The following is a 25,998-nucleotide window of genomic DNA, read 5'->3' as shown; positions in this document are numbered from 1 at the left end:
AGCTGCCTGACTTTATTTATAATTAGGAAAATATAAGTGAAAAGAACACTGAGATACCATGATTTTATCTATCATATTGGCAAAAATCCAGAAGTCTGACAACTCTGTTGCAAGGGAAACAAGTACTCAAATCCATTACTGGTGGGAGTTCAAAATGGTATTATAATCCCCACAGAGAACATTCCCTGGAACCCAGGGAATTCTCTGGGCTGCCTCTTAATACTCTACGTCAATTCTCAATAGTGCAGGTTAATGGCAAATTACAGCAATCAAAAAAAAAGGCTGGAGTATTGAGGACTCAGATCCCTCAGGAAAGAAATTTGGGTTACTCCATTTGGTAAGAAATCTACTGATGTGATGGCTGAAGACAAGCGGAGTATGGAATGGATAGTGGAGAAGGAAGCCACAGATATCACCTATGGTCTCATAACAAATTAATTACAAAAAACATTGTAATATGTATCTTTTCTGCTTGTTATATGTATGTATTTATTTGGAGATATTAACCATTTTCTTTTCATTCTCCATCTTACCATTACTGGAGGTTAAACTTAGTGATTAGTCTTTATATTACAGTATATTCAGTTGCACTATGACTAAATCTGAGGAGTAATTAATATTGCCAGCTATAAAAACAATTACTGTTGGGACTGAATACCTCTTAATTTGGGGAAAGTATGAGAATTTCTTGGTGTGTGGAAGTTCAAGTGAGTATAAGATGTACCTATAGAAGCTGGGTAGTCAAAGGAGGGATATGCCAGTTATCAATTTACTGCCTCTCACCTCTAAATCTAGACTTTGTCCAAGCTTTGTGAAACTTGGGCTTGAAAGTATACTATTTCTTTCTCCTTTGCCAGCTGGCATAATGTTAGGCCTTGTCAGTAGAGAGCACTGGAAGGACACCGTAAGAAGGGATTCTTTTTCTTGCTCCTATGGTGTGATGGCCAGTTGGAGGCTTCTGGTGGTATACCCAGTTATACACACCCTCCAGAAAGTTTCAACAGCACCCCAGCATGTCTTGCTCACACACTAGCAAGCAGCCTCTCAGTGAGACTCACCAGCAACCCAACGGGTGATTTCTGCTTAATAGCCTTGGCCTGAGAATTTCTCCACCATCTAATAGGCCATAGCCAAACTCTCTCCATCAAGATCTGCATCTCAGCATTGATGGAGCATCCCCCAAGTTTTTTCCTTTCTTGAGTACTCTCCCTCAGCTTAGAGGTAGTAGCTGCTCCCTGCATCTTCTGTTCCTGTATTCTTTATAGGAATTCTTTTTACCAATTTAAATTTTTTATACTAAATTAGGGAATATCAAGAATGACTTTATGCCAATACATTTAACTACTTAAATGAAATGGAATTTTCCTTGAAAGGCACAAACTACCACAGATTACTCAAGAAGAAACAGATAACTTTAACTTTACATCTATTAAAGGCATTGAATTTATATTTAAAAATCTTCCCACAAGTAAAACTCCAGACCCAGATGGCTTCATTTTTACATTCAACCAAATATTTAAGAAAGAAATATTACAAACCCTACATAAACTCTTCCAGAAAACTGAAGAGATGGGAACAACTTTCCAACTCATTCTATGAGGCTAGCATTACCTTATAAAGAGTTCACAGTGTATAATTCCATTTACTATATAAAATTCTAGCCACTGAAAAATCAATCAGTAGTGACAAGAAGCAAATCAGCATTTACTTGAGAACACAGGGATGGTAGGAAGAGATGAATTACAAAGGGGAATTAGGAAACTTTGAGATTATGGATATTTTCATTATCTTGATTATGCATGTGGTTTCATGGCTCCATACTTATGTCAAAACTCACACTGTACATTTTAAATATGTATTCTTTAAATATGCTTTAATATAGGTATAAAATATACCTTAAATATACCATATCAAGCTGTAAAAAATTAATATAATTTACTACATTAGTCAAATAAAAGAAGAAAATCATATGACCATTTTGATAGGCACAGAAAAAGCATTTAATAAAATATAAAACACATTTATGATAAAACTCTCAGCAAAGAATAAAAGGGAACTTCCTTAATCTGTTAAAAGATATCAACAAAAAACCTACAGTTGATATACTTAAAAATGACATATTGAGCTTTCTTTCCTTGAGGTCAGAAACAAGACAAGGATGAGCGCTCTCACCACTTCTATTCAACAAATATACTACAGATTCTAGCCACTACAATACAGCAGGCAACAAAGTAAAAAAAGGTATAAAGATTAGGTAGAAGTATAACTGCCATTTTCAAAGATGACAAGATTGCAGATTCTTTAGGACTATTTAGACACACAATTATCATAATTCATATGTGAATTCAGCAAGATCATTACACATAAAATCAGTATAAAATAATTTTATTTCCATACACAAGCAGTGAGCATTTGGAAAATGAATTTTTTTAATGCCATTGAAAATGCCATCCAAAAACATTAAAATATCTATTTTTAAAAACTAATGAAATATATGCAAGATCACAACACCAAGACTAAAAAATAGATATTGCTGAAAGAAATTTAAGAAGACATAAAATCACAACATTGTAAAGAATTGTACTCTAATAAAGATGTTATTAAAAAAAAAGAAAAAAAAAGAAGACGTAAAATCAAGGTATATAACATGTTCATGAATTGGAAGTCCTCAACTTTATTTGAGGCCAATTCTCATACTTGACCTAAAGATTCAATCCCAGTTAAAATCCTTGCAGGATTTTTTGGAAGTTCACAAGCTGCTTCCACAATTTAAATTAGACAAAATGGTAAACCAGACAGACTAGTTTCTACACAGCAGCTAAAGGCCTGCTTTGAACAATCTCAATCATTGATTGGATTAGGTAATCTATGATTACTAGTGCCTCTAACCACTTGTCAGAATCTTACATAAATCCTCTCTAAAAGAAGATAATACCATCAAAAACCTTACAATATCTCTACAGTTTTCACACAAAATGTCTGACACATTAAAAAATAACTACCTATGTAAGTACTCAAGACAATCCGATTAAAAACCAAATAGATGTTTTCCACAGAAACAAGAAAACTGATTCTAAAATTCATATGGAATTTCAAGGGACCCTGCATAGACAAAATAATTGTGAGGAACAAAGTTAGGGAACTAACACTTCCCAAGTTCAAAACTTACTACAAAGCTAAGTAATCAAAACAATATGATACTGGCATAAGGACAAACATATAGACAAATAGAATAGAATAGAGAGCCCCAAAATAAACCCTCACATATACGGTCAATTCAACAAGCATGCCAGGACGATTCAATGGGGAAAGAGCAGTCTTTTCAACAAATGGTGATAGGAAAACTGGATAGTCATATGCAAAGGACCTTACCTTACACCATACATAAAAATTAACTAAAAATACAAAAAGCCCTAAACATAAGACCTAAAACTATATAAACTCTTAGAAGAAAATATAGGGCAAAGGCTTCATAACATAAGGCAAAAGCTTCATGACATAGACTTGGCAAGGATTTCTTGGAAATGATACCAATAACACAGGCAACAAAGGAAAAAAACCAACAAATTGGACTTGATCAAAATTAAAATGTTTCGTACATCAAATGACACTATCAACTGTATAAAAAGGCAATTCATAAGATGGGAGAAAATATTTGTAAATCACACATCTGGTAATGTGTTAATACCCAGAATGTACAGAGAACTAAAACTCAACAACAAGTAAAAAACAACCCAATTCAAAAATAGGCAAAGGACTTAAATAGACATTTCTCCAAAGAAGATATACAAATGGCCAGGAAGCACATGAAAAGATTTCAACATGTCTAATCATTAGGGAAATGCAAATCAAAACCACAATGAGGGCTTTCCTGGTGGCGCAGTGGTTAAGAATCCGCCTGCCAATGCAGGGGACATGGGTTTGAGCCCTGGTCTGGGAAGATCCCACATGCCGTGGATCAACTAAGCCCATGTGCCACAACTACTGAGGCTGTGCTCTAGAGCCCACGAGCCACAACTACTGAGCCTGTGTGTCGCAACTACTGAAGCCCACGTGCCTAGAGCCCGTGCTCTGCAACAAGAGAAGCCACCACAATGAGAAGTCTGCACACTGCAACAAAGAGTAGCCCCCGCCCGCCACAACTAGAGACAGCTCGGGCGCACCAATGAAGACCCAATGCAGCCAAAAATAAAAAAAATAAAATAAACCACAATGAGATACCGCTTCACATCCATTAGACTATTATCAAAAAAACAGAAAATAACAAGTGTTCACAAAGATGTGGAGAAATTGGAACTTCTGTGCATTGCTAGTAGGAATGTAACACGGTGCAGCCACTGTAGAAAACAGCAAGGCAGTGCCTCAAAAATTAAACATAGAATTACCATACCATCCCACTCCTGGTTATATACTCAAAAGAATTGAAAGCAGGGTCTTGAAGAGATATTTGTATACCCATGTTCATAGCAGCATTATTCAGAATAGCCAAGAGGTTAAAAACAACCCAAATGTCCCCCAGTGGATGAATGGATAAACAAAATATGTTATATACATACAATGCAATATCACTAATCTTTAAAAAGGAAGGAAATTCTACACTATGCTATAATGGAAGAACCCTGAAGTCATTATGCTAAGTAAAATAAGACAGACATACAAGCTAAGTATTGTTATGATTCCACTTATTTGAGGAACCTAGGATAGTCAAATTCATAGAGCCACAAAGTCGAACAATGCTTACCAGCGCTGGAAAGAGGGGAAATGGGAGGTTATTGTTTAATGGGTACAAATTTCCATTTAGGATGATGAAAAAGTTCTGGAGATGGATAGTGGTGATGGTTGCATAACAATGTGAATGTACTTAATGTCACTGAACTATACACTTAAAAATGGTCATAATGGTAAGTTTTATGTTATCTATCTTTTACTACAGTAAAAAATAATTCAAAAAATACTAGAATTCACCTAAACCTTAAAATTGTTATGGTGAATAAGAATCATACTTTCATAAAGTAAAATTCACAACTTTAGTTAATAAATAGTATGTAAAATATATTTATACTTCCATTTATACTGCCTCATTTTCTTTTTTATATGAAATATACTGAAAACCACAAAAAAGGTGTAAAAAACCCACCCATAATCACTGCATAAAGATTATTTACTGATCTTGTAGGGCTAATATAACACAGTACATTTTACTAAACAATTTAAAATTTGAGCTTTCTGTAATTACTTGCAGTAATACATAGGTGTAATTTGTTCCTTTCCTTCCTTCATTATACTTATTTATTCATTTATTTATTTTGCTAGGCACAAAAAGCAGAAAGATGGCAAATCTCTGCCCTCAAGGCATTCACAATTTTGAGGAAGGCAGTAAATAAACAGTTAAAATATTAATCAGTGGCATAATAAAGGTATGCATGAAATGCCCAAGGTATAATGGGGTACAAAAGAAAGAGCCCATGAAACTACCTGGTTAAGACAAAGAAGGCTCCACAGAAGAAGTGATAAATTAGCTCTCTTCAAAGACAAGGGAGGAAAGGCATTTCAGGCAGGCGAACTGACATATGCCAAAGCATGGAATCAGGCTTAGCATGTTTGGGAACCTGCACATTGTTCAGGATGTTTAGAACTCAAGGTACATACGAAGAAGTTATAGGAGAGGATGTCAACAGAACAGACCAATATGATGAAAAGCTTTGAATGCCAGGCTAAGAAATTTGGAGATACACTGTATCCTTTGAAATATTTTGTGAACAGAAAAGACAAAGACAACTACAGCAGTATTGTGAATGAGACTAGGATAGAAGAAAGAAGGCTACTGCAATACCTCAGGAGAGAAACAATACTAAGGAAAGAGCAAAGAGATACAGAAGTAAGGATAAATTCCATTTAGATACAGAAGTAAGGATAAATTCCATTTAATCCAGGACTTTGTAAATAATTAGATGTTGGTACAAATGAACTTATTTACAAAACAGAAATAGAGTCACAGATGTAGAAAACAATCTTATGGTTACCAGGGGGGAAAGAGGAGGAGGGATAAATTGGGAGATTGGGATTGACATATACACACTACTATACATAAAACAGATAACTAATAAGGACTTACTGTATAACACAGGGAACTCTACTAAATACTATAAGTGGATATATGTATATGTATAACTGATTCACTGTGCTGTACAGCAGAAAGTAACACAACATTGTAAATCAACTATACTCCAATTTAAAAAAATAATATTGAGCCACTGAATCAAAAAAATAATAATAGACGTGACTCCAAACACATGCACACACACACACCTGAAGCACAAGTTTCACAAATAATACTTACACTCATTATGCACTATTTATTCTAATATTTTTTCTATTCTTTTCATTAAAAAAAGACAGACACAACTAAATTAATTTCAAGACATATCAATGAAAATAAATAGAATGTAGGGTGGAAAAATAAAACTTAATCATTTCAATAAAGACAGAAAAGGTAAAGTTCAACTAACTATATGTGTTTACAGACACACACTGAAAAATTGGAAGAAAAAAGTGTATTAGTCAAATACTGAAAAATGAAAGCTAGTATAGCTACCTTAATGTCAGATAAATAGATTTTAAGGCAAAAAACATTACAGATAAAGAAGGTCACTATATCATGATAAAAAGGGATACTTCACCAGAAGACATAACCATTCTAAATTAATATAGGCTTAATAACATTGCCTCAAAATATTTTCAGCAAAAATTAACAGAAATTGTGATATTAAAGATCCAAAAACAGTGAGAAATTTTGACATAACTCTTCAGTTATTGATAAATCAAGAAGATTGAAAATTAGTAAGGATATGTAAGATTTGAACAGCACATTATAACAAGCTTGATCTAAGGTACATATATAAAACCCTACATCTGTCAATTAAAGAATATACATTCTTCTCTAGGAGACACAGACCATTTAAAATACTGTACATGAACCAGGCTCCAGAGCAAATCTCAACAAACACTAACGAACTGATGTCATGTAGTCCTCAACTTTAAAATATTAGCTTAAAAAAAGAAAATCACTGTGCTAAATTACCAAATAAAGAAAGTAGATCAGAAAAATGAGAGGAGGCTGGTTTGAAAGAAAGTCCAAAGAGGCTCTAGAAAGCTCTCTCTTCCTACCATGTATGGCATAATCTTCCGTATTTTTGCATGTGTTTTTTACAACACTTTAAAAAGCAAGAAAAATACTCTTAGCTTGAGGGTCATACAAAAACGATCTGGCCTGTGGTTTGTAATTTGCTTACATCTAGAAGAAGGTACTCCTCATTCTGTCATACGTTGTCTCTGCAGTCTGACAGCTGGCTCCTTACTAGCTCTTCCAGAAAATAAATCTGCCAGTCAAAAGTTCTACCCAGGTACATCTGCAAACCAGGAAGCAGGCACTCACCAGAACCCAACCAGGCTGGCACCCTAATCTCAGACTTCTGGCCTTTAGAACTGTGAGAAATAAATTTCTGTTGTTTATAAGCCACCCAGTCTATGATATTTTGCTATAGTAGCCTGAACTAAGACCCTAGTTTTCTTCCCATTACAATGATTCTCCAAATTTCAGTACTCTGAACTCTTTCTTTCAACTTATTCACTGCAGCATAACAGACATTTATTTAGTATACAGACAAGTATTAAGTATACAGCTTAATAGAACACATACTCTGACTACAGTGCAATTAAATTAGATATAAATCTTAAAGGATAACCAAAAAAAAACCCCATACATTAAAGAAGAAATCATAATGGAAAAAATTTTAAACTTAGTACTGAACAACAGGCTATAAAATTTGTAGGAAGGAGTTAAAATGTATTTGGAAATTTTTAACATTAAATACTGTCTGTTAAAAAGAAGGTTAAAGATCAATGAACTGAAGACCAAAGTTAAGGACTCACAATGCCTGACTTCACTTATTATAAAGCTACAGTTATTAAAACTATTTGTTACTGGTAAAAGATAGAAATACAGATCAGTGATTTAGAATAGCCCAGAAGTAGACCCACACATATATGCTCAATTAATTTTTGACAAAGATGCAAAGGCAATTCAATGGAGAAAGGATAGCCTTTTCACCCATATAGCTATACCAAGATCAAGACACAAAATGTTACTATTTTTTAATTATTAAATTTATTTTTTTCTGGTAAGCATTTTGGTTTTGTTCTGTAAATGCCACATGCCATATCCCCTTATAAAGAATCCAGAGTGAATATATCATAAGATTAAGTGAACCCTGGGAGTTGTACTCAAAGGCCATTTCTTTAATTTTTTCCTAGTTGTATGACTTTTGGCAAGTCAGTTAATTTTTAATTTTCCCTTTATTTTTCTGTTTCTTTAGGTCTCCTCTCCCCCTTTTCTCTAAGGTTTTTCTGAGAATGAAACACGAAAATGTAAATAAAGAATATGGTCAGTAAAGAAATTTGGGGGGATAAAGGAAATGTTCTGTATTTTGTGGTGGTGGTGGTTTCAAGGGTATAGACATTTGTCAAAATTCATCAATTATGCACTTAAAATGAACATAGGGACTTCCCTGGTGGCACAGTGGTTAAGAATCCACCTGCCAATGCAGGGGACATGGGTTCGAGCCTTGGTCCAGGAAGATCCCACATGCTGCAGAGCAACTAAGCCCGTGTGCCACAACTACTGAGCCTGTGCTCTAGAGCCCGTGAGCCACAACTACTGAGCCCGTGAGCCACAACTACTGAGCCCACGAGCCACAACTACTGAAGTCCATGCGCCTAGAGCCAGTGCTCTGCAACAAGAGAAGCCACTGCAATGAGAAGCCCATGCACCGCAACGAACAGCAGCCCCCGCTCACCACAACTAGAGACAGCCAGTGCATAGCAAGAAAGACCCAATGCAGCCAAAAATAAATAAATAAATAAATAAATAAATAAATAAATAAATAAATAAATAATGAATGTAGTTTGTCATATATAAATTATATCTCAGTAAATGGATTTAAAAATGTAAAATAATGTAGAAGCTCCTGGTGGGTGAGAAATAATTGCTAATTTGTTCCTTTATCCCCTTCCTTTTTTACCTGAGAGGAAAAAATGCCTATTTTTAAAAACAGTCACTCACTATTCCCTCCATGAAAACTTCTAAAAACTTCCTGAGATAATTATAAGGTTATTTCTCTGCCTCTCCTCCTCCACACTAAATCCCAATATCTTTCACTTTTCCTGTGAATTTTACTTTCCTATCCTTTAATAAGATCTTAAATCTAGATTCTATACCTCTCACACTTCAGTTAAGTAACAAAAACAGATGCACATGCTACAAAGTATCTTTAGATGTTAGCTCTGCTAAAATCTGTGGACATTATTGGTAGTACTATGTTTTTCATTCACATATTAAAAGAGGTTTATTATAACCCCCTTAAATCCTGTTCAACCAAACTCACGAAGCCAGCTACACAAGTACTATTTTCAAGTCTTTTATTGATCCCTGGCTATAACGATACTCCCAAAGTGAATACTATTATTTTAAAACAATAATGGCTAAGATACCCTTCTTTTTAAAATTTGCTGCTATCATCAGAAAAACTTAACTCTTCATTTTCTTTTTAATATATCAAATGAAGTTCTGGTACCAACACAGTTATCATGTATTCTAAATCAAAGCAAAATATCTCATGTTGCTTTTCTTACATTGGTGAATTCTATACCTGTTTTGCCAGTAATAAGTACAGACTGTCTTCCCTAAGTTGCTAAACTCATAGAGAGTTCACTAAAATGGATTAAAAAATCTGAATAGGCTTGAAGCTACCACTACCAATTTTCAAAATAAACACTTTTGAGATTGTGCTTTGCCACTTTGCTTTGTTTTTATTTTAAAACCATAATTTTGTTCTATATAAATATGAAGAGTGTTCCTCACACTTTTTCATCTTATACTCTTTGTTCAATATTTATTACTTCTCAAAGAAGTTAGTAGATGATAAAAAATAAAATCACCCTCTCCCCCAGTCCATTTCACTCACCTACAAAATGGGCTGGGAATAGTAGGTATCACATAACAAATCCCTCCATTCAGGCAAAATGACCTATGACTGGGACCACAGGGCTCTTCATGATCTAAAACATATACATAAATAAAATAGAGAAAAACAAATTATAGCTTTTCTAATAAAATAAGGAAAAGGACCAAGTATCTTACACTGAAGTAGTAATTCTAAAAATTAGAATGAAGAATTGTTTCTTAAAATGAAGGACTTAATCTTATTCCTTATTTGATAAGCAGGGACTTCTATCCCTTTGAGGAAAAAAATTAATCTGTCTTGAAGATATGGTCATTAATTATAATGGAGTTAAAAGCTATATTACAGAAATAGGGAATCTCTATAATAGATTAAAAGAAGGACATTATGATCTTAAAATAAATAGTGGCTTTTCTCATTTAGTACATAGATTCTGCAGCTTTGCTTAGAGTTCTTCTGTCCCAAGTGTATATTTAGATTCCTATCTTTCCTTTAAGGTCTCAAATACATTAAAGTCTGAAATTGTTGTGGGAAAAAAATTTAGATTATTAAATAAATTCTGATGTCCAAAATCATCTTTAAATATTTCTACATATGACAATTTTAACATCAAAAAACCAAAAATATAATCTTATTAGGTTTTGGTTTGCAAGGGAATTTTAGGTAATAACTAGTAACTATTGAAAACCTAAGTCATCATCTGATATATAGCAAAAATGTTCAGAATATTAAGAAAATAAACCTCCATTTCTCTCTTGCTTCCTTTCTCTCCTCTTTCTCCATCCTTTCTTCCTTCTTTATCTTTGACCTTTCCTTTATGTTCTTTCTCTCTTTGCCTTCCCTTTCTCTCTTGGTACCTCTCCTTCCTTCCAGCCTCTACCTCCTCCTCCACCATTAAAAAAAAAATCTTACCAAAACCATCAGGCAGAAAAATTTAGAAATAACATAGTAGAATTCACTGAGTCATTATACTACTGTATACTACTATTTATGATTAGAAAAGCAAATTGCTGAATGCTTTATCTTTTGGTCCTGAAGGGGGAATCACATTGCTTTAAAATCGCACATTGTTGGTTCCTGATTGGTTCTGTCCAGAAAGTGACATAGAATCTATTGTGAAGGAGAAAATGGCATTATTCCAATTTAGCATTTTAAAAAATAGCATACTAATTTTAAAAAGTTATCTAGCATTTATTTGCCACTAAGATATCAATACCCTTAAGATGTAACTGCTGTAGAACCAGATGTCTTCACTATCAGAATTTGAAATTTTAAAACTTTCCTTTTACTTTAGAATTGAGAAGATTCTGTTTCACCATCACATTACAATTATAAAAGTATAAAAATGTAAGGAGGAAAACAGAACTACAAAGAATTTAAGTGGAAAAGAAGAAAGTAAACCAACCAGAACTAATCTTTTAGATTTTTTCTTTTTTACACAATGTCATGCTTCTTTACAACCGAACAACTTTTAATAAGATAATTCTTACAACTCTTCAGGAATAATTTGGCTAACAAATAAAATCCCAGTTAACATTACATTATGCTAGAATCATGGAAGTCATCACATAGGGTTTCTCCATTGAGGGTGGAGTGTCAAATTTATCACAGAATGCTTCCTGTGGCTGAAATTAATGCCCTTGTTTTAAATAAGATTACAACCAGTCATGACTCAGCACTTGCTATTTTATCAGTAAAGAATACTCATCTAACCTGAATCACTATCTCTGAATCTATTTTTATTCTGATTTCATTTACTTATTTGTAAAGTTATCAGATTTAGAGTAAGCCAGAATTTGTCAGTTTGTAAAAAGTGATAAAATATAGGTCTAAAATAAAATAGTTTCATGTTATAAAGGAAGGTCTTTCAAAACCAAGGTATTCCATATTTCTAGGACAATTTTAGATGGGGAAAATATAGTCTTGTGTTAATATACATTTGTTTTTTGGTTCTATTTCTATGCGACACACATTGACAAAAGTATAAACTTACAAGAAATTACCTGTTGGCATCTTAATTTTTAAATAGTTTCATTCTTGGTCAAAAGCTTAGGGTTGAAAAACAGCACCTAAAATTAACAATTCAGGAAAAATTATCTTCTTTTGAGAGCATTATAAAATGTCAAATATTGTAACAGTAATATTCTTTTAAACGATGAAAATAATTAAGACATTTAAAGGCTAGGGACAAAATTCTTTGGTTAGAGCATCTATTTTCTTTGATACTTATCACATATCAATAAAAAAATCTGAACAGATAAAACTAAAAGATCAACAAGCAGTATAAATGCACCAGATACAAATCATTGCCTAGATAATATAATGTACTCTTAAATCTCTCTTTGAAGAAACGTCTGTTTTACTTTTAATAAACATTGTTAAATTAGTAGTATACTATATGAGATTATATATGAAAGATATGAGTCAGTAAGTGAAACTGAATAACCTGAATTGACTTTTCAACTTTTTCATAAAGCCTGTTTCTAATTTGACTTTAACAGAACAACTTTCTATTTTTCAGTTTATTAAAAATGGCCAAAAAACACACTATAGAAAAAAAGTAACTGCATTTAAAAGGTTTGCATTTCTATAGAAACTTTAAAAATTTTATAAAAATACTTTCAAATTTACTGTAGATTGCACATTACATTTACCAATATACAAATGCCTTTTAAAAAATATCTGGCATCTAGCAAAGCAAAGTAGCTATATATGAAGTTATCTGCTATAACAGAAACAAAGGAATTACAAAATACAGTTGAAAAGATGACAGATTTATACTTACATTATGATTACATGTTCTCAATTTCTTTTTATAAAAGAGACTCACTCCTGACTTAAGCAGAAAGACTTTGTAACAGAAATCTCAATCAACAACTTCCTATTAACACAGGTGTAATAATTAAGGCCTTCTCTCAAAGCCAGTCACTCTTTCTTAAACAGACAAGCAATGACAGAGAGAAAGACAGAAGTTAAACCTATTTAATTTGAAATAATCACTGGCTCATCATATGAGTTTCTTTTTCTAAAGAAACAAGGCTTACCTCAATAAAAACTCACATTCATACAAACAATAAATTTTGTTGGATATGCAGCGTTTCAAAAGTTTTTGAACAATGCAGTCTGCAGCAGCTGTGCCTTGCCCTTTATAACACGTCAAAAATCTGATTTATATGGCTGCAGTGTGCAGCGTGGGCGCAGTGGAGACAAAGACCAAGGTGTGCACAGAGGTCAGGCTCCAGCCAAGGGAACCACCCCTTTCAGTCCACATGTTCAGAGTTGCAAATGGAGCAGAATTTTATTTAGGAAAGAAGTTGTACTAAAAGCTGCGCTCTCAAATCCCTGTCCAATTCTTTAAGTTATAAAGTAAACTACATTCTTTAGACTTCTAATTTATCTCTGCATGTCTGAATAATTCCAAAGTGTTGTACAACTTTGTGAAGAAGAGGAATTTGAATATGGAGTTAGTGGGCAAGCGTTCCCTGGGGTTTTTTTAAAAAAGGAATTTCCTTACAAAACACATAACGTTTATACAAATGGTGATTTGAAGTACTTATAAAACTGAAAGAAGGTAATAGTTACAATACAGCACGTGTACAATGCCATGTGCAATATGAAGTGAATATAATCACTGAACATGACTAATACTGATGGCAATATAACCATCTGCAAACTATAACAAAGCTGTAATACATGCATTAAGGGAAGCTATGAGGTTTAAAAATCATAAATAACTTAAAATATTGACAAAAACTACAATTTTGTTTAAAATGAAGTACGGGGTTCTTCAGCACGTAATTACCTAAAGTATGCTAACCATTCAGATGGTTATCTTTTCTAAAACCACAATTCAGATGTGACTCCTTGTTTGATGTAAAACATGGAAACGAGTACATTTGCCCTTTTAAGAAAATATTAAAATAATCTCATATAATTCATATTCTGAGAACAATACTTTTCATTACTATTATCTTCCACATTCAAAGGCAATTTTTACATAGTTACAATCTTATACATACACACACATACATATATACACACACATATATAAAATTTTGTTAGCTTACAGTGTTTTGATTTTAAAATGGTATTTTTATGAAAAATCAGTAACCTTTATTATTTGATTTGAACTATGGAACTATGATGCTGTCCACTAACATGAAAATGACTACTAAATTGTATGTGAGAGATAATAATCTGTGACTTCATTCAGGATATTAAAGATGTATTTATTAGGAGGCATATCATGGCAGTTGGTTTGGTATTAATAATTTTTCACACAATACAAATAAACTTAACTTTTGAGGCTACATGATTCTAAAGAAGAAGACCTAATGTTTTTCAAGTTGACTTTTCACTCTAAATAAAAGCCATGGTCTTTAAGAATAATTTATTTGTTCATGCATCTATCAACAAATATGTTGTAAGTGGTCTGCTGTTGTTAACAAATGATAGACACATGAACAAAAAGAGGTAACTACAAAAATGTTGTAGGCTGACATATAAACCATATTTCGGCTTAAAATGATAATTGGGCTTAAAATGATAATTTCATGCAATTCAACCAAATATAGTCTCAAAGACACCTATTTATGTCACTATAATAACACACACAAAAACAAAGCTTAACTATTAAGGAGAATCAGAGAAAGATTCCAAGAGGGAGTTTTATTTGTGCTGAGCCTTGAAGAATGAGTAAGAGTTTGTAAACAGAGATGGATGAACATTCTAGACAGAGGTAACAGCATGTTCAAAGGCACAGAAGAAAGAAAATCCTAATGTATTCAGATAACTGCAGGTAGATTGCAGGTCAGGATGTGTGCAGAGTATGTGTGTGGAGTGTACATGAGTTCATAACAGGATAGGATGGTGGGGGAAGGAGTGGTAAGAATAGATCTTGTCAAATAAGCAGGGTTCAAATAGTGACTCTATCTGAAAGGCAATAGGGATACCTTGAAAGGTTTTTAGCAAAGAAGTGGCATGATCACATCTACATTTTAGAAAATTCATTTTGATAGCAGTGTGGAAACTAGATTGCAACCTGCCAAGGAACTGGTATCAGAGAAAATTATTTGGAGGATATTTTAACAATCAAGAATAGTGGGGCCTCCCTGGTGGCGCAGTGGTTGAGAGTCCGCCTGCCGATGCAGGGGATACGGGTTCGTGCCCTGGTCTGGGAGGATCCCATATGCCGCGGAGCGGCTGGGCCCGTGAGCCATGGCCGCTGGGCCTGCGCATCCGGAGCCTGTGCTCCGCAACGGGAGAGGCCACAACAGTGAGAGGCCCGCATACTGCAAAAAGAAAAAAAAAAAAAAAAAAAAAAGAATAGTGAAGAGGGCTTCCCTGGTGGCGCAGTGGTTGAGAGTCCGCCTGCTGATGCAGGGGATGCGGGTTTGTGCCCCGGTCTGGGAAGGTCCCACATGCCGCGGAGCGGCTGGCCGCGTGAGCCATGGCTGCTGAGCCTGCGCATCCGGAGCCGGTGCTCCGCAATGGGAGAGGCCACAGCAGTGAGAGGCCCGTATCCATTAAGGAAATGTATATTAAAACCACAATGAGGGCCTCCCTGGTGGCGCAGTGGTTGAGAGTCCGCCTGCCGATGCAGGGGATACGGGTTCGTGCCCCGGTCTGGGGGGATCCCATATGCCGCGGAGCGGCTGGGCCCGTGAGCCATGGCCGCTGGGCCTGCGCGTCCGGAGCCTGTGCTCCGCAACGGGAGAGGCCGCAACAGTGAGAGGCCCGCATACCGCAAAAAGAAAAAAAAAAAAAAAAAAAAACCACAATGAGATACCATTTCACACCTTACTAGAATGGCTATAATAAAAATGACAGACAATAACAAAGAGAAACTAGACCTCTCAAACATTGCTGGTGGGACTGTAAAATGGTACAGTCACTTTGCAAAAAAATCTGAAAGTTTCTTAAAAAGTTAAACATAAATTTGCCATAAATGTATCCAAGAGATATGGAAATATGGGTCCACACAAAGATAGGAGTGTAATGCTTAGAACATTATTCATAATGCCCCAAGCTAGAAAACAACTCAAATGTCCATCAACTGATGAATAGATAAACAAAATGTGGTACAACCATACAATGGAATACTACTCAGCAGTAAAAAGGAATGAAGTATTGGTACATGTTACAACATGAATTAACTTCATAAAGATGCTAAGTGGGGGGAGACCTTCAAGATGGCGGAGGAGTAAGATGTGGAGATCACCTTCCCCCCAACAAATACATCAGAAATACATTTACATGTGGAACAACTCCTAAAGAACACCTACTGAATGCTGGCAGAAGACTTCAGATTTCCCAAAAGGCAAGAAACTCCCCACGTACCTAGGTAGGGCAAAAGAAAAAAGAAAAAACAGAGACAAAAGAATAGGGACGGGACCTGCACCTCTGGGAGGGAGCTGTGAAGGAGGAAAAGTTTCCACTCACTAGGAAGCCCCTACACTGGCAGAGATGGAGGTTGGCAGGGGGGAAGCTTCGGAGCCACAGAGGAGAGCGCAGCAACAGGGATGTAGAGGGCAAATCAGAGAGATTCCCGCACAGAGGATCGGTGCCGACCAGCACTCACCAGCCTGAGAAGCCTGTTGGCTCACCTGCCGGGGTGGGTCAGGGCTGGGAGCTGAGGCTTCGGCTTCAGAGTTCAGATCCCAGGGAGAGGACTGGGGTTGGGTGCATGAACACAGCCTGAAGGGGGCTAGTGCACCACAGCTAGCCGGGAGGGAGTCTGAGAAAAAGTCTGGAACTGCCTAAGAGGCAAGAGACCATTGTTTTGGGGTGTGCGAGGAGAGGAGACTCAGAGCACCGCCTAAATGAGCTTGAGAGATGGTCACGAGCCACGGCTATCAGTGTAGACACCAGAGGCGGGCATGAAACTCTAAGGCTGCTGCTGCAGCAACCAAGAAGCCTGTGTGCAAGCACAGGTCACTATCCACACCTCCCCTCCCGGGAGCCTGTGCACGCCACCACTGCCAGGGTCCTGTGATCCAGGGACTACTTCCCCAGGAGAACAAACGGCATGCCTCAGGCTGGTGCAATGTCACGCTGGCCTCTGCCAAGGCTCACCTCGCATTCCGTACTCCTCCCTCCCCCCGGCTTGAGTGAGCCAGAGCCCCCTAATCAGCTGCTACTTTAACCCCATCCTGTCTGAGCGAAGAACAGATGCCCTCAGGTGACCTACATGCAGAGGCGGGGCCAAATCCAAAGCTGAACCCCAGGAGCTGTGCGAACAAAGAAGAGAAAGGGAAATCTCTCCCAGCAGCCTCAGGAGCAGGGGATTAAATCTCCACAATCAACTTCCTGTACCCTGCATCTCTGGAATACCTGAATAGACAAAGAATCATCCCAAAATTGAGGTGGCGGACTGTGTGTGATTTTGTCTGTATAGCTTTGCTTTTACCATTTGTCCTAGATTTCTGTCTGTCCTTTTTTTTTTGGTATAGTTTTTAGCACTTGTTATCATTGGTGGATTTGTTTTTTGGTTTGGTTGCTCTCTTCTTTCTTTGTTTTTTTTAAATTACTTTTTAATTTTTAACAATTTTTAAAAACTTTTTAATAACTTTACTTTATTTTTTTAAATTTTTCTTTCTTCCTTTTCTTTCCCCTTTTCTTCTGAGCCATGTGGCTGACAGGGTCTTGGTGCTCTGGCCAGGTGTCAGGCCTGAGCCTCTGAGGTGGAAGAGCCGAGTTCAGGACATTGGTCCACAAGAGACCTGCCAGCTCCACGTAATATCAAACGGTGAAAGCTATCCCAGATATCTACATCTCAACGTTAAGACCGAGCTCCACTCAATGACCAGCAAGCTACAGTGCTAGACACCCTATGCCAAACAACTAGCAAGACAGGAACACAACCCCACCCATTAGCAGAGAGGATGCCTAGTATCAAAATAAGGTCACAGACACCCCAAAACACACCACCGGACATGGTCCTGCCCACCAGAAAGACAAGATCCAGCGTCATCCACCAGAACACAGGCAGCAGTCCCCTCCACCAGGAAGCCTACACAACACAATGAACCAACCTTAGCCACTGTGGGCAGACACCAAAAAAAACGGGAACTACGATCCTGCAGCCTGCGAAAAGGTGACCCCAAACACAGAAAGTTAAGCAAAATGAGAAGACAGAGAAACACACAGCAGATGAAGGAGCAAGGTAAAAACCCACCAGACCAAACAAATGAAAAGGACATAGGCAGTCTACCTGAAAAAGAATTCAGAATAATGATAGTAAAGATGATCCAAAATCTTGTAAATAGAATGGAGAAAATACAAGAAACGTTTAACAAGGACCTAGAAGAACTAAACAGCAAACAAACAATGATGAACAACACAATAAATGAAATTAAAAATTCTCTAGAAGGAATCAAGAGCAGAATAACTGAGGCAGAAGAACAGATAAGTGATGTGGAAAATAAAATACTGGAAATAAGTACCACAGAGCAGAATAAAGAAAAAAGAATGAAAATAATTGAGAAAAGTCTCAGAGACCTCTGGGAAAACATTAAACGCACCAACATTCAAATTATAGGGATCCCAGAAGAAGAAGAGAAAAAGTAATGGACTGAGAAAATATTTGAAGAAATTATAGTTGAAAACTTCCCTAATATGGAAAAGGAAATAGTCAATCAAGTCCAGGAAGCACAGAGAGTCCCATACAGGATAAATCCAAAGACAAACATACCAAGATACATATTAATCAAATTATCAAAAATTAAATACAAAGAAAAAATATTAAAAGCAGCAAGGGAGAAACGACAAATAACATACAAGGAAATCCCCATAAGGTTAACAGCTGATCTTTTGGCAGACACTCTGCAAGCCAGAAGGGAGTGGCAGGACATATATAAAGTGACGAAAGGGAAAAACCTACAACCAAGATTACTCTACCCAGCAAGGATCTCATTCAGATTCGACAGAGAAATTAAAACCTTTACAGAGAAGCAAAAGCTAAGAGAATACAGCACCACCAAACCAGTTTTACAACAAATGCTAAAGGAACTCCTCTAGGCAGGAAACACAAGAGAAGGAGAAGACCTAAAATGACAAACCCAAAACAATTAAGAAAATGTTAATAGGAACATACATATTGATAACTACCTTAAATGTACATGGATTAAATGCTCCAACCAAAAGACATAGACTGGCTGAATGGATACAAAAACAAGACCCGTATATATGCTGTCTACAAGAGATCCACTTCAGACCTAGTGACACATAACAGACTGAAAGTGAGGGGATGGAAAAAGATATCCAATGCAAATGGAAATCAAAAGAAAGCTGCAGTAGCAATTCTCATATCAGACAAAATAGACTTTAAAATAAAGACTATTACAAGAGACAAAGATGGACACTACATAATCATCAAGAGATCAAACCAAGAAGAAGATATAACAATCGTAAATATTTATGCACCCAACATAGGAGCACCTCAATATACAAGGCAAATGTTAACAGCCATAAAAGGGGAAATCGACAGTAACACAATCATAGTAGGGGAATTTAACACTCCACTTTCACCAATGGACAGATCATCCAAAATGAAAATAGATAAGGAAACACAAGCTTTAAAAGATACATTAAACAAGATGGACTTAATTGATATTTATACGACATTCCATCCAGAAACAGCAGATTACACTTTCTTCTCAACTGCTCATGGAACATTCTCCAGGATAGATCATATCTTGGGTCACAGATCAAGCCTTCGTAAATTTAAGAAAACTGAAATCGTATCAAGTATCTTTTCTGACCACAACGCTATGAGACTAGATACCAATTACAGGAAAAAAATCTGTAAAAAATACAAACATGTGGACGCTAAACAGTACACTACTTAATAACCAAGAGATCACTGTAGAAATCAAAGAGGAAATCAAAAAAATACCTAGAAACAAATGACAATGGAAACACGATGACCCAAAACCTATGGGATGTGGCAAAAGCAGTTCTAAGACGGAAGTCTCTAGCAATATAATTCTACCTCAAGAAAAAAGAAACACCTGAAATAAACAACCTAACCTTACACCTAAAGCAATTAGAGAAAGAAGAACAAGAAAAACCCAACATTAGCAGCAGGAAAGAAATCATAAAGATCAGATCCGAAATAAATGAAAAAGAAATGAAGGAAACAATAGCAAAGATCAATAAAAATAAAAGCCCGTTCTTTGAGAAGATAAACAAAATTGATAAACCATGAGCCAGACTTATCAAGAAAAAAAGGGAGACGACTCAAATCAATGGAACTAGAAATGAAAGAGGAGGAGTAACAACTGACACTGCAGAAATACAAAGGATCATGAGAGATTACTACAAGCAACTATATGCCAATAAAACAGACAACCAGGAAGAAATGGACAAATTCTTAGAAAAGCACAACCTTCCAAGACTGAACCAGGAAGAAATACAAAATATAAACAGACCAATCACAAGCACTGAAATTGAGACTGTGATTAAAAATCTTCCAACAAACAAAAGCCCAGGACCAGATGGCTTCACCAGGTGAATTCTATCAAACATTTAGAGAAGCGCTAACACCCATCCTTCTCAAGCTCTTCCAAAATATAGCAGAGGGAGGAACACTTCCAAACTCATTCTACGAGGCCAGCATCACCCTGGTACCAAAACCAGACAAAGATGTCACAATGAAAGAAAACTATAGGCCAATATCGCTGATGAACATAGATGCAAAAATCCTCAACAAAATACTAGAAAACAGAATCCAACAGCACATTAAAAGGATCATACACCATCATCAAGTTGGGTTTATCGCAGGAATGCAAGGATTCTTTAAAATACACAAATCAATCAATGTGATAAACCATACTAACAAACTGAAGGAGAAAAACCATATGATCATCTCAATAGATGCAGAAAAAGCTTTTCAACAAAATTCAACACCGATTTATGATAAAAACCTTCTAGAAAGTAGGCACAGAGGGAACTTACCTCAACATAAAAAAGGCCATATATGACAAACCCACAGCCAACATCATTCTCAATAGTGAAAAACTGAAACCATTTCCTCTAAGTTCAAGAACAAGACAAGGTTGTCCACTCTCACCACTATTATTCAACATAGTTTTGGAAGTTTTAGCCACAGCAATCAGAAAAGAAAAAGAAATAAAAGGAATCCAAATCGGGAAAGAAGTAAAGCTGTCACTGTTTGCAGAGGACATGATACTATACATAGAGAATCCTAAAGATGCTACCAGAAAACTGCTAGAGCTAATCAACGAACCTGATAAAGTAGCTGGATACAAAATTAATGCACAGAAGTCTCTTGCATTCCTATATACTACTGATGAAAAATCTGAAAGAGAAATTAAGGAAACACTCCCATTTACCATTGCAACAAAAAGAATAAAATATCTAGGAATAAACCTACCTAAAGAGACAAAAGACCTGTATGCAGAAAACTATAAGACACTGATGAAAGAAATTAAAGATGATACATACAGATGGAGAGATATACCATGTTCTTGGATTGGAAGCATCAACATTGTGAAAATGACTCTACTACCCAAAGCAATCTACAGATTCAATGCAATCCCTACCAAACTACCACTGGCATTTTTCATAGAACTAGAACAAAAAATTTCACAATTTGTATGGAAACACAAAATACCCCAAATAGGGCTTCCCTGATGGCGCAGTGGTTGAGAGTCCGCCTGCCAATGCAGGGGATGGGGGTTCGTGCCCCAGTCTGGGAAGATCCCACATACCGCGGAGCAGCTAGACCTGTGAGCCATGGTCGCTAAGCCTGTGCATCAGGAGCCTGTGCTCCACAACGGGAGAGGCCACAACAGTGAGAGGCCCAGGCACCGAAAAAAAAAAAAAAAAAAAGACCCCAAATAGCCAAAGCAATCTTGAGAAAGAAAAACGGAGCTGGAGGAATCAGGCTCCTGGACTTCCGACTATACTACAAAGCTACATTAATCAAGACAGTATGGTACTGGCACAAAAACAGAAATATAGATCAATAGTACAGGATAGAATGCCTAGAGATAAACCCCCACACATATGGGCACCTAACTTACAACAAAGGAGGCAAGAACATACAATGGAGAAAAGACAGCCTCTTCAATAAATGATGCTGGAAAAACTGGACAGCTACATGTAAAAGAATGAAATTAGAACACTCCCTAACACCATACACAAAAATAAACTCAAAATGGATTAAAGACCTAAATGTAAGGCCAGACAGTCTAAAACTCTTAGAAGCAAACATAGGCAGAACACTCTATGACATAAATCACAGCAAGATCCTTTTTGATCCACCTCCTAGAGAAATGGAAATAAAAAAAATAAACAAATGGGACCTAATGAAACTTAAAAGCTTTTGCACAGCAAAGGAAACCATAAACAAGACAAAAAGACAACCCTCAGAATGGGAGAAAATATTTGCAAATGAAGCAACTGACAAAGGACTAATCTCCAAAATTTACCAGCAGCTCAATATCAAAAAAACAAACAGGGCTTCCCTGGTTGCGCAGTGGTTGAGAGTCCGCCTGCCGATGAAGGGGACAGGGGTTCGTGCCCCGGTCCGGGAAGATCCCACATGCCGTGGAGCAGCTGGGCCCATGAGCCATGGCCACTGGGCCTGTGTGTCTGGAGCCTGTGCTCCGCAACGGGAGAGGCCACAGCAGTGAGAGGCCCGCGTACTGCAAAAAAAAAAAAAAAAAAAAAAAAAAAACCCAATCCAAAAACGGGCAGAAGACCTAAACAGACATTTCTCCAAAGAACATATACAGATTGCCAACAAACACATGAAAGGATGCTCAACATCACTAATCATTAGAGAAATGCAAATCAAAACTACAATGAGGTATCACCTCACACCTGTCAGAATGGTCATCATCAAAAAATCTACAAACCATAAATACTGGAGAGGGTGTGGAGAAAAGGGAACACTCTTGCACTGTTGGTTGGAATGTAAATTGATACAGCCACTATGGAGAACAGTATGCAGTTCCTTAAAAACTAAAAATAGCACTACCATACGACCCAGCAATCCCAGTACTGGGCATATACCCTGAGAAAACCATAATTCAAAAAGAGCCATGTACCAAAATGTTCATTGCAGCTCTATTTACAATAGCCAGGACATAGAAGCAATCTAACTGTCCATCAACAGATGAATGGATAAAGAAGATGTGGCACATATATACAATGGAATATTACTCAGCCATAAAAAGAAATGAAACTGAGTTATTTGTAGTGAGATGGCTGGATCTAGAGTGTGTCATACACAGTGAAGTAAGTCAGAAAGAGAAAAACAGATACCATATGCTAACAAAAATATATGGAATATAAAAAGAAAAAAAAATGTTCTGAAGAACCTAGGGGGAGGACAGGAATAAAGACGCAGATGTAGAGAATGGACTTGAGGACACGGGGAGGGGGAAGGGTTAAGCTGGGATGAAGTGAGAGAGTGGCATGGACTTATATACACTACCAAATGTAAAACTGATAGCTAGTGGGAAGCAGCCACATAGCACAAGGAGATCAGTTCGGTGCTTTGTGACCACCTAGAGGGGTGGGATAGGGAGGGTGGGAGGGAGATGCAAGAGGGAGGAGATATGGGAATATATGTAAACGTATAGCTGATTCACTTTGTTATAAAGCAGAAACTAACACACCATTGTAAAGCAATTACACTCCAATAAGGATGTTAAAAAAAAAAGAAGACAATGGGATAACATTTGGAGTGTTAAAGGTAAAGAATTTTGAACCTAGACATTTATAACCAATAAAATATACTTTACGTTTAAAAATAATTAAAACAAAACATGCTAAGTGAAAGAAGCCAGTCATAAAAACCACATATGGTATGATTCCATTTATAAGAAATCTTTAGAAAAGGCAAATCAAAAGAGACAGGAATAGATTAATGATTGCTTGGGACTGGGGCTGGGAAAAGGAAATTATGCAAATGAGCATAAAGGATGTTTTTAGAATGATGGAAATATTCTACAATTGGATTGTTGAGGTGGTCGCAAATTTGATAGAGCTAAAATATAAAATAGGTGCACTTTATGGTATACAAATTATGCTTCAATAAAGCTGCTAAAAACAAAATAAAGGAATACCAAAACAGATGTCATGAGTAAGATAGTGATTTCTCTCGAGACATGTTATATTTAAAATGTTACTGGGACATGTAGAAGGAAATGCCTGAAAATACAGATCTTGCATGTATGATAAGAATGAGGTTAGAGATAAGAGATTTGGGACTCAAATTCCACAGGTGGTTGCTGAAGTCATTAGCTCAGAGTGTGCACATGTGTGAGACAGAGGCCGTGGACTAATCCCTGGAAAATATCAACATTTAATGGCTGGAGAAGGAGCCCATTAAGAAATTATCAGAGAAATAAGAGAAGAACAAATATGACCAATGGCAAGCTCTTCTTCCATAATTCAAAATGCTTATCCTCTCTATTTCTAGATTTAGCACTCTAGACAACATCTAACTCCCAGCGATGAAAGATGAGGCTTCAGCTCTCTTACACTACCCTCTACCTCTTTAATTTGAATGTTTGATAAGTTACACTATTATCTATTTCTTCTCTTTGTTATATCTGTAATTTTAAATAATATACTCATACTTCTGTCCTCATCAATGAACTTGAGTCAATTCACAGACTAACTTCTTAACATGTAAAATAAGTAACTGTACTGCTAACTTTGCTTCCACCTTTTCTCTCCCCACTTCCTCTTTCTGCCTTAGCAGCTATACCTTGACTCTTACATCATGAAGGTTTTTAACATTTACATTCTCATCTGTGACCTTAATTAAGTGTTTTCATAACTTTGCCTCTAGATGTAAAACTTGAAAACCAATAAACTACAGTTTTGTCAATATAACTGTAAATAGTATTCACAGTAGATCCATGCAGTGTGAAAGAATAACATTTCCTTCTATTGTTTCAGTGTCACAATAGCTGGGCCATTCATAAGATAATATTCCCAAAAGCAAGATAAAATAAATTCTCTTTTCTTAAACTCTAGGTTGATTAAAATCATGCTACATTTAAATTTGCATCTTATTTGTATCTTGTTTTTTTTGCACAGCTTTAGAGTTTAGAGTTTCCTTCTTTTTGGGGGGCGGGCGAGACGACTGAAAAATAATGTGCTTTATCATAACATCTCAAATATTCAGCTGCTTTTTTTTGTAGTGTACAGATTTATTTATATCGATAGCACATGATCCAGCATAAAACCAAATCTCTTGAAATGTTTACTCTGTGACTTCCTAATTATTCAGGGACAGGGCTCATCAGCTAATCTCTTCACACACCAGGAGTCCAAGGTAGGAATTTCTTAAACCACAGGTATGACGTGGCTACACAGAGTCTGTACCAGGTGAATGATGTACTGCAGGTGCTCATTCCTCAGAGTGACTCTAGTTTGCCCTCCAATAGGTCTTTTAAGAACTGTGCTCTGAGGTCAGCATCAGTGAAAATGGGGTCTGCACCTGGGAGCCTGGACGTGGTCTCCAGGTCATGGTAATGCCAGTGGTTCCTGTCTGGATTATTCTCAGAGACAAAGGGCTTCCTGGTTTCTGTCAGCCTCACCATCACAACTAGGTCCACTTCTCCCTCAATCTGTCCTTTACCCCATGTTTCAGGATTCACTTTCTTCTTGGGCACAAACCGCCTGTTTAGCAGGATGGTAATTCCCAGGTCAGCACAGTAAAAAGGTAGCACCACCGAACAAAGAGAGCCAGTAGGCCAGCCTCCTGGGCAGGGTTCACCATGGTCCAAAACATCATGACAGCAACTTGGAGTGGTCAAAGTGCCTCCTGACCTTCACTGGCCTGTACTCCAGATTTTTCAGTTCCATTGGGTCTGCTGGCAGTGAGATGGGCTTGGCCACCACTCTAGACTAGCTCTGTGATCAACTTTAGCTTCCACTTCTGACGTTGGACCTGCCATGTCCCTGGGCCAAAGATAGCAATAGGAATGAGAAG

General features: G+C 36.7%; 1 protein-coding gene and 1 pseudogene across 3 annotated transcripts in view; both read right to left on the bottom strand.

Moving 5' to 3' along the window:
- NRG4 (neuregulin 4) overlaps nt 1-25,998 on the bottom strand; it is a 133,233-nt gene that overhangs the window by 64,806 nt on the left and 42,429 nt on the right. For both annotated transcript variants that reach the window (XM_081228899.1, XM_081228900.1), the window contains 2 exons: nt 12,023-12,088; nt 10,023-10,116 (listed from right to left, as the gene is read on the bottom strand). In XM_081228899.1, the coding sequence (XP_081085025.1) occupies nt 10,023-10,116; nt 12,023-12,032 (104 nt within the window). In that variant the 5' untranslated portion in view covers nt 12,033-12,088. The remainder of the gene's footprint in view (nt 1-10,022; nt 10,117-12,022; nt 12,089-25,998) is intronic.
- On the bottom strand, nt 25,319-25,871 carry LOC308613819 (surfeit locus protein 1-like; annotated as a pseudogene). Its single transcript has one exon. The product of its transcript is annotated as a surfeit locus protein 1-like (transcript).

The sequence above is a fragment of the Mesoplodon bidens genome, assembly GCF_964165515.1.
Source record: "Mesoplodon bidens genome assembly, chromosome: 3".
In the NCBI taxonomy this organism is placed as follows: Eukaryota; Metazoa; Chordata; class Mammalia; order Artiodactyla; family Ziphiidae; genus Mesoplodon; species Mesoplodon bidens.
The sequence above is the reverse complement of the archived record's forward strand: the minus strand, read 5'-3'. Positions and strand labels throughout refer to the sequence as shown.